This window comes from Primulina huaijiensis, chromosome 17, assembly GCF_012295235.1.
Source record: "Primulina huaijiensis isolate GDHJ02 chromosome 17, ASM1229523v2, whole genome shotgun sequence".
Classification (NCBI taxonomy): Eukaryota; Viridiplantae; Streptophyta; class Magnoliopsida; order Lamiales; family Gesneriaceae; genus Primulina; species Primulina huaijiensis.
In genome coordinates this window covers 427,008-436,183 of record NC_133322.1, presented here as the reverse complement: position 1 = coordinate 436,183, position 9,176 = coordinate 427,008, and the positions used below count along the sequence as shown (strand labels likewise).

The window sequence follows — 9,176 nt, the reverse complement described above, 5'->3', positions numbered from 1 at the left end:
TATGTAGTTACAGTATTGGTGAATATAAGTTAACGAATTTTTTAAAAAAATTGCATCTACATATAAATTGATTTTTTTAATAATGAATACAATGTTAAAATTTTCATTAATTCAATCTAATTTTTTTGAAAAAACCTAGTAACTTAACGTTTAAACACTTGTAATTTATATTGTTCATCCATATTACTTCGACTTCGGTGTAAGTATAAGTTAATGAAATAACAAATAACATTAATACACTTTGATTTTTTTTTTTTTAAAGAAAACCAACAGATATAATGTTAAAATCTTCATTAAGTCAATTTATCTAAAATTTGAGTTCCACTAAGTCCATTTTGGAAATTAAAAATAAACAATAAAAATGTCTAAATTAAATGAATTGGATGTTTTCTAGTTTCGGATTCCATTATATAATTTATTTATTAATGTCATTATGTGTTATTCAGACATTGATGGAATTTACATAACATGTGATCCAACATCACTACAAGAACGTTAGGTTTCAATCAGCTGCTGCCTGCTCGGCCATCGACTCGCTGCCTGAATATATTTCAGCTGCACAGGCCCACAACACTTTTTCTCTAATTGATCTTCTTGAGGATTTGGAAGAACCCTGTTAAGACATTAAGTAGTATGACTGCCGCAAGTTATGTTGTCTTGCACGCCGGATGTGCTTCATTTTCTTCTCGAGGATATTGGAATAACAAACGAATCGAGAAGATGATGATGTGATTGATGAAATGGCTAATGAGAACCTTTTATGAAGGAGGAGGAAGTGTCTTTGAAGTCTTATTTTATGAAATCTAAAAATCAAGATTTTATGTTAAATCATCGAGAAATTTATATCAATAAATGAGATCAAGATAATGAAATAAATGAGATTTCATATTATTTTGTTTTAGAAAAATAAATTACATATGTTCATGTATTGTTTGAAACGGAAAATCAAAAACAAATTGTATGCATTAATAAATATCGAGAGTTTATTCAGTATACATCTACAATGTTCTGAGAAGTTCTACACCTTGCAAAATAATAAGAATACACAAAATATTTATTCACAATTGTTTTTTTATTCATAAATTTTGTGGACCTGAAAAGTCGTTAGCAACTATAAAAGTCGCATTTTTACTCGGTGGTGTGTTGCTACTGGTGGATTGGAGCACAGTGAGGGCCGCTAATAAACGTGAGACCGGGATATACCAACCTGAAGACACTTGATTTCAACCATTTAAATATATAGAAAATTTCTGCTGCGGCTCTTTAGAAGGGGAGAGTGTAAGGGCATTCCCCGAATGACTGCCCTAATTCCCCTTAGAATTTTCGTAATTGTAGATGACTCGGTGATTGATTGAAAAGGAAATTATCAGGAAGAAATGAGTGGTCAGATGGGTCCTCCGCCGCCCAGACGCAGCAGTACGGTTCAAAGACGCAATTCATCAACCGTCAGGAAGTCGTCGGCTCCACCTTCCGAGAACGGAGCCGCTGCTGCTAATGGGTTTCACGCCAAGCCTACTTCCCCTACTCAATCGTAAGTTTCCGTGATTTATTTTATTTGTGTCAAATTTCTCGTTACTAAAAATTCTTTTTTTACATCATATTTAATAATTAAGTTCAATTTTGGAATTATGGGTCTTGGGAGAAAGAGATTGAATCTTGAAACTGAAATATTCTGAGTCAGGAACTCGAACAAGCTGAAATATTCTGGGTTCCTGAAATATTCTGAGTCAGGAACTGCTTGAGGCCGGGGTGTTAAGAGGAATTTAGCTTGTTACGTCGATCCTTTTACTGTCAGTTTGCCACGTTAATTGAAAAATTCAGAAGCAGAAAATTTAAATGTACATGTGGGTTTGGAATTTATGATGTAGATCATCTTGGGATTGGCCAGGTGTGTTTTGAGAGTGATATATATGGAAATAACATTGTCTTTTGGTAAGTAGTTTGTTCCTATGGAGCTCCTTCTGATACCAAGTCTTGACATAATTATCTATCTATGATCCATGTCCCACTATGGCCTCATAATGAGTTATGAAGTGACTAATTGGCTTGACAATTTCTCCAATGTAGAAAGCTATGTTTTTGGATTTGGGCTCTCTCTTTCGCTGATGGCCTAAGTTCATACACTCGTTCAGAGAGTTGACATGGCAGAAGGGGTGGCAAACTGGGAAAGCTACTATTGTGTAACTGTCTGTAGTATGGTCTGTGTCGACATTTGCTTCACTATAAAAAGTGCAGTGATCAATAGGTTTGAGGGGTTCTTCCACAGTTCCACTTAAAAGGATAGTCTTTTGTGTTTGGACTTTCTCTTGGACTTATGGCCCAAATCCCAATATTTGTGCTCTTGTTATGGTGGAAAGGGTTTTCCACCAGGTGACTGTCGGTAATGTTACATGCCCCGTATTGGCACTACAACAAAATGTGGAATGACTAATAAGCATGAAGAGATCTCACCTAGAATGGTAGTCGTTGGGGGTTCGGCTTGTCTCTTGCACTCATATTCTGTCATTATCAATGCAGATTATTTCAGTTTCTCCTTTGGTTTATTTTTAGTATTTTGTTGCTTTAAATTTTTATCCGTGTATCATATGGAAGTGAAACATTTCAACCAGCAGATGACCATCTCATTATATTTTTAACGTGGTATTTGTGCATTTTTTCCTAGTGTAGTGTATCAAGGCAGACAATTTAGGTCCAAATATATAGTGGTTTCCCCCCGCTTTTACTTCTATGTTTGAATGTATATTCTGACTCCATTTTTTGTTCCGCGCCCTGTCTATGCACTATGCTGACATCATATTTTTCGTTGGATATGTAGCTCTGTTGGGGAAAGGACAGTGAAGAAACTAAGGCTCTCTAAGGCACTTACAATTCCTGAAGGGACCACTGTGTCAGATGCCTGTAGGAGGATGGCAGCCCGGCGCGTTGATGCTGTCTTGCTAACTGATGCTAATGCTCTGCTTTCAGGAATTGTAACTGATAAGGTATTATTGTGGGTGTGTAACTGGCTGACAATCCATGATTACAGCAAATGGGTTTGGTTTCAAATTATTGATTTTTTCCTGAAGGAGATGGAAGAATGTGCATTATAAGGGCAATGTTTCTGAATAGGCTTATTGCAGTGAACACCTTATCTGTCATGGAACTAATGATCTCCAATTCTAGGAAAACGTAACATATAACATTGCCGTCTATGATTTTTTATATACTAATTAAGGTCTTGTGTGAATAGGACATTGCAACCAGAGTCATAGCTGAGGAGTTGAGGCCAGAGCAAACAATAATTTCGAAAGTGATGACAAGGAACCCAATATTTGTGAATTCAGATTCATTGGCTATTGAGGCTCTTCAGAAGATGGTTCAAGGTTTCTTCTTCTAAGTCTTTTTTTCCTTGTTGTAATACTTACTGAACAAGCCTTTTAAAATTGGTTGATTTTAAGAAAGTGAGTTTGAAAAAATCTACATGTTATTGACATCATATGGATTTAATACAGTCGAAAGAATTGGCAACTTTACAGAAAGATGATGGTGTATTATGGCGAAGCTTATGGTGACAGGGTAAAGTCAACCTTATTCTGGACTTAGAAAATTGCTACTATGGAATAAAAATATGGTACATGTAGATTGATCACCAGATAAAAACAAGCTATTTAAACATGTGGCAATGGTTCTGCTCCTTGACCTTGGGTGGTTGTCTTGCTTTATGACCTCAAACTTTAATGCTTTATGACCTCAAACGTTAATGGTACCTGTGTAATCATTTTTTAAAATATTTTACCTTCCTGGATTATAATTTTCTGCGAAATGTCGATTATAAGTGTTTATATGCTACAATTTTATTTCCATTTTACCCCAACAAGATATGTCAAAAAAATTACTCTTAGCGTAATATTCATGAGCTTAGGTTTTATGTTTCTGCTAACTTGCTCCACTAATCTCATTTTGAACATGCACCTTTACTTGTAAGTACAGTGTTGACTTTTCCTGGTATTTTTTTACCTACAATAGGTAAATTCCGGCACCTCCCTGTTGTTGAGAATGGAGAAGTTATAGCTCTTTTAGACATCACAAAATGTCTTTATGATGCCATATCGAGAATGGAGAAGGCTGCAGAGCAGGGAAGTGCCATTGCAGCTGCAGTTGAAGGAGTTGAACGTCAGTTCGGGAGCAATTTCTCTGGTCAGTTTGTATTTCTGTGGCTATTGTGTAAAATAACGGTTCTATAAAAGGGATATTTTCTGTAAAAAATAAATTGCAAAGTTTGTTTGTCAGCTAATTCAATTTCCACTGTAGCTGTTTTTTTTATTTGGTGGTTCTTCTGTATTTCAGCACCATCAGCTTTTGTAGAAACTCTTAGGGAACGCATGTTCAAGCCTTCTTTATCAGCTATCATTTCCGATAATTCTAGGTACAACGGAACTTGCTAGCCTATTCCTTTAGATGGAAAGTTGTCTTATTGTCTGCATTTAAAAAATTACCATGTAATTGATCACAAATTCAGGGTTGCAATAATATCTCCATCAGATCCTGTTTATGTTGCTGCTAAAATGATGCGTGAGTTACGAGTCAATTCGGTGGTTGTCATGACAGGAAATAAGATTCAGGGGATATTAACGTATGACTTTTGTCCAGAACATCTTTCTTTTACTTTATTATATATATATATAATATGTATATATACGTATATTCATGTAGTGGAGTCTGAATTGATCTGTGCTTTTTGTCCTTGCTCATGGCTATTATTTGGATATTGTTGCAGTTCAAAGGATATACTCATGCGAGTTGTGGCCCAAAATCTCTCTCCCGAGTTGACTTTAGTGGAAAAGGTTTGGAGCTGTTTCTTTCTTGTTTTAGGCTTTTGTCTGTGCTGTATATTCTGGTGGAGAACACTTCTGTGTGATAACAGACTAAAAATCGAATGACCTAGTGGACTGTGTTGCCGAACTTTTACTCCACGGTTGTTTGGATGTAGATGTTTCTGCTTACTTGTCTTTTTCCAATGCTGACTTATCTTTTTCCAATGCTACTTCTCTTTGTCTAGGTAATGACACAGAACCCAGAATGTGTAACACTGGAGTCAACAATCCTTGAAGCATTGCACATAATGCATGATGGGAAATTTTTACATTTGCCTGTTCTGGATAAAGGTGATCGTATTATCATCCTTTTCTATTCTAAGCAAAATGATCTGATTTCAAGCTTCGAGTTTTTAATACTTTTTATATTTGGGGAGGGCGGCAGACGGAGGTATTGCTGCCTGCATGGATGTTTTGCAGATAACTCAGGCAGCAATTTCTATGGTAAAGTTATTTTATCCTTTGAGTGCTGTTTTAAGGCCCGTGCACAATATATTGCTTTTTACCTTTTGATAGTTTCTTACTTGTGATGAAAACTATGAGTTTTCACCTTCATGTTTGGTATATTTGTGGAATTTAACGGTTCATTATGTTTAGAACAGTTTAAACTTTTTATTGCCAACTGTTACTAACTTACTTCATGTCTTCCTTTTCTTAAATGCGATCTTGATTTTTTTCAAGGAATACGATCTGTTGTTGAGTTTTGGTAACTTGAGATGATTTTTCCAGTTGTGGAAGTTGATGGCCATTTTAGCACAAGTATAAAGAGTTGATGATAATATTAACTTGTTTTTAGTTCTTTGAATTTTAATGGCAAATATTTTATGTAAGGCTGTCTATATACTTCTTACACTCAATGAGGTTGCATAAATAAGATATTTCTATGCTTTTGTCTGTTTTTTTGTGTTTTTGTAGGACACATTTATTGGATGATAAAAAATGACATTAGTCAGCGTTTCTTTTGTTTGTTTTAAATTTTTATGAGAAATTTTTACATCATGAATGACTGCCATCTTGTATTTATATTCTTCTGCCTTTTGCTTTAGAGAGTCGTTATGATATAGAAGTATAATTTTTTTTGTGAAAAGTGAGTACATATTCTTTTACTGAGGCATTTCTTCCGGATAAAATGTTCTTGAAATATGCTTTTATTTATATGAATAAGAATCAGCATTTAATAAAATGGGAACAAAATAGAATTTAATTGAACATGGTAGTGATGATTTTTTCAGAGAGTTTAGAGAATTGAGAAGGTTAAATATTTCTATGAAGGTTGAAAGTAGCTCTGATGTTGCCAATGATGTAGCAAATACAGTGATGCAAAAGTTCTGGGATTCAGCACTAAATCTAGAACCCCCAGATGATTATGACACTCACAGGTTGTCCTTCACCTTTCTATTGAGAACATAATTAATGATCTATAGATATGACTGTTCCCCTTGCATGCTTTGCTGTACAGTGAGATGTCAATGTCCCAATACATGGCATTAGAAGGAACCGAACACACAAAGGCTACATACCCATCTCTCGGCTTTGGGAGTTCATTTTCTTTCAAATTTGTGGACCATAAAGGACGTGTGCATCGATTTAATTTTGGTGAGTTAGACTTTATTGGCGGCATAGATTAGATGAAACTGAACACCTCATGATTCTTACGCTGTCATATGATTGTATATCTTTTACTTGGTATTGTATTTATTGTAGTCCATGTCTTGTATAAACCCAAAATTGTTTTTCAAAATCAGTTTTTAAAGCCGGACTGTTAGTACTACAACAGCAGCATCAAGTGTTGGTGGTGCATTGAGATTTTGGTTTTGTGACACAAATGAAGCAAGAAAATGAAGAAAAATATATACAACATGTCGAAGTTGCTGTTCAACAAGAACTCGCATTGTACTCTTCTCTATGAGTAGGTTGATGTGGTTTAAATGTCTAGCTGTTGAATTTTTTTTTTTACAGTAGGCAGGGGGCTCGAATTTTTTGTTGCAGTCTTTTTGTTATCAAGTTTAATGAACAAAGTCATCCCTTTTGATGTTCCATGTTCTGATTCCCTCTCCCATTCAGGCTTTGAGAATTTATCTGAGCTTGTTTCTGCTGTTTTGCAAAGGCTGGGTGCATCAAACGATCAGATTTTCTCTCAACTTTTGGTGAGTAAAAAGAACATTGAAGAATTTTGGTAAATTTTCATGTCAAACCAATTAAGACCTTTTAATTTATTTTCCTAATTCTGTTTAGTATGAAGATGACGAAGGAGATAAAGTCCTGCTCATGACAGACTCAGATCTTGTCAGTGCTGTTAGCCATGCAAGATCAGTGGGACTAAAGGTGTGAGAATGATTGTTTTACCCACCACATCTTACAAGGACATCTGTTTTTTTGATCTTCTTGATTGGGGAAAAGATTTAGAATATCTGCATAGTAAGAATCTTGTATAAATTTTGTGGTTCTACACAGTCACTATTGGGTCCTGCTACTTCTGATGGTAGTTTTAGACATCTTTAACAGAGTCAACGCCAAAAAAATCTCTCTCTCTTCATGCCTGGCACCTTTAGATCTTATTAGACTATTCAGCAATCTCATTCTTATAACCAGATCTCTTGTGGCCTCAAATTATTTTTTCAAACTTTGATTCTTAAGTCATTATCCATTTTGCCTGAACTAATAAATTTTTCCCAACGTTTTCTTGAGCAGAATTAGCTTTCTTACCTTTTATATCCTACGAATCACCGCAATTATAAATGACTATCAACAAAGTTATTGTGATCTCCAAGTTTTTCATGAATGTGCTTTTATATCTACTTCTTAGAATCATAAAATACAAAATTATATAATTTGTGCATCCAAGAAGCATGCTTCTTCTCCTGAACCATAATAATTTTAGTTTATACTGTTTATGATGTACGATAAACACAATCTGATTTAAAGAGATGAGGGCTTAGAATGTGGTCAGTGATGTATATACTGAAGATTTAGAATGGACCACGTTTTTGTGTGTCGCGCTTGCCGCGCCTGCTAGTGGCTGGTAAAGCTTGGCAAATTGCACTGATATTCATTGTTATATGTTTCCTAGGTTTCAGTGGGATTATATTAATTTCTGATAATTTTGGTTGTATTTATGTCAGTGTCCATAACTTGCCTCTTCTTTTTTCAACCAGGTTTTAAGATTACATCTGGATTACTATGATGCAAGTCAAGTAACGAGGAAGGTGTCGTCTGAGTCAGAGACCGCACAGAGAATTGGATTGATCTCTCTCACCACTGGGATATTCGCAGGGGCAGTTGTTTTAACAAGCATAGGAGTTTTGGTCTATCTGAAACGTACTAAGATATGATGTCATGGAAAGGATGACAGCCCTCGGGGATATGCAAAGCCATTGTGAGTGGAACTATACAATGGATTACACAAATTTGGTATATATTTGAAGGTGCTAGTTACAACTTACAGCAGATCAAGAAAAGGGCAAAAGAGAAAGGTCGAAAATGGTAAAAAGAACAACTTGCAAGCCATCGTTTTTGTGTTCCTATGTTCGTAAGAAATATCATTGAAAGTCCAGGCGCTCTGGTCTATGTATTAGCTGCTGCATATTGATGCACTTGAGATGTTTCATCTGATGTTTTACTACTCACACACGCATGAGCAATATGTCTTGAAGTTAAATTTAAAAATGATTTTGTATATATTATTATACATAATGCACGAAGGAAGAGGTGCAACATATATTTATATGACATTAGTCTGTGAAACTAATCTTATTTTTGAGTTTGAATTGTACCTGCCGGAGTGCTATACTAATGAATATCTTTTACGCAGCTGACATGCGACGGAAATGGGCTTAAACCGAAGCTTGTTAAAAACCTTCTACGATATTCATTTTTTTTTTGTTTGAATAAAAATGCATTTTGATGTGGACACTTATTAAAATTAAGACATATTAGTATTTGCTATAGTCAAACAATGATAAAAAGAACTTTCGGGAAACGATGTAATGAATGAGGCTTTAAATTAAAAACGTTTTTTCTTCAAAAAAAAAAAATTAAAAATGCTCTCAAATTAAAATGGAGGATGTAATTTATTAAGTTTCTCTCTATCCGCCAAAAAAAAAAAGAACTAAAAATGTTCTGGATTATAAATGGACATAAGTTTAAATTCGGATGTAATTTAATACTATATAAAAGTGGAAAACGCGAGAGTAAAAAATTGAAGAGTGGGTCTCATGTGAGACCGTCTCACACAAATTTTTGCCAAAATTGAAATACCAAGAACGATATGATTTGACGTTGAGGAATAAGTGTCAAATTATTTGCAATAATGAATTAAAAATC

The 9,176-nt window shown here is 34.8% G+C and overlaps 1 protein-coding gene across 3 annotated transcripts; it reads left to right on the top strand.

The window, feature by feature from the left end:
- The first annotated feature begins 1,215 nt into the window (after positions 1–1,215).
- On the top strand, positions 1,216–8,625 carry LOC140962745 (CBS domain-containing protein CBSCBSPB3-like). 3 transcript variants are annotated; one of them, XM_073421711.1, is made up of 14 exons: positions 1,219–1,531; positions 2,813–2,981; positions 3,230–3,362; positions 4,006–4,176; positions 4,327–4,405; positions 4,499–4,612; positions 4,757–4,823; positions 5,039–5,144; positions 5,239–5,297; positions 6,126–6,232; positions 6,313–6,449; positions 6,918–7,000; positions 7,089–7,178; positions 8,009–8,625. In XM_073421711.1, the coding sequence occupies exons 1-14, from the start codon at positions 1,377–1,379 to the stop codon at positions 8,183–8,185; spliced, it is 1,647 nt and encodes a 548-aa protein (XP_073277812.1). In that variant the 5' UTR covers positions 1,219–1,376; the 3' UTR covers positions 8,186–8,625. The 3 variants fall into 3 exon arrangements, with proteins under 3 accessions (XP_073277814.1, XP_073277812.1, XP_073277813.1); XM_073421712.1 differs by having other exon boundaries at positions 1,220–1,531; positions 2,816–2,981; XM_073421713.1 differs by lacking the exons at positions 6,918–7,000; positions 7,089–7,178; positions 8,009–8,625 and adding an exon at positions 6,599–6,875 and having other exon boundaries at positions 1,216–1,531.
- Positions 8,626–9,176: the final 551 nt, after the last annotated feature.

Excerpts from the sequence above, each read along its gene's own strand:
- LOC140962745 (XM_073421711.1), top strand. The coding sequence starts at position 1,377 with ATGAGTGGTCAGATGGGTCCTCCGCCGCCCAGACGCAGCAGTACGGTT. Across the intron at positions 1,532-2,812 it reads CCTACTTCCCCTACTCAATC|TAGCTCTGTTGGGGAAAGGA; the intron begins GTAAGTTTCCGT and ends TCGTTGGATATG. Across the intron at positions 4,824-5,038 it reads AGTTGACTTTAGTGGAAAAG|GTAATGACACAGAACCCAGA; the intron begins GTTTGGAGCTGT and ends CTCTTTGTCTAG.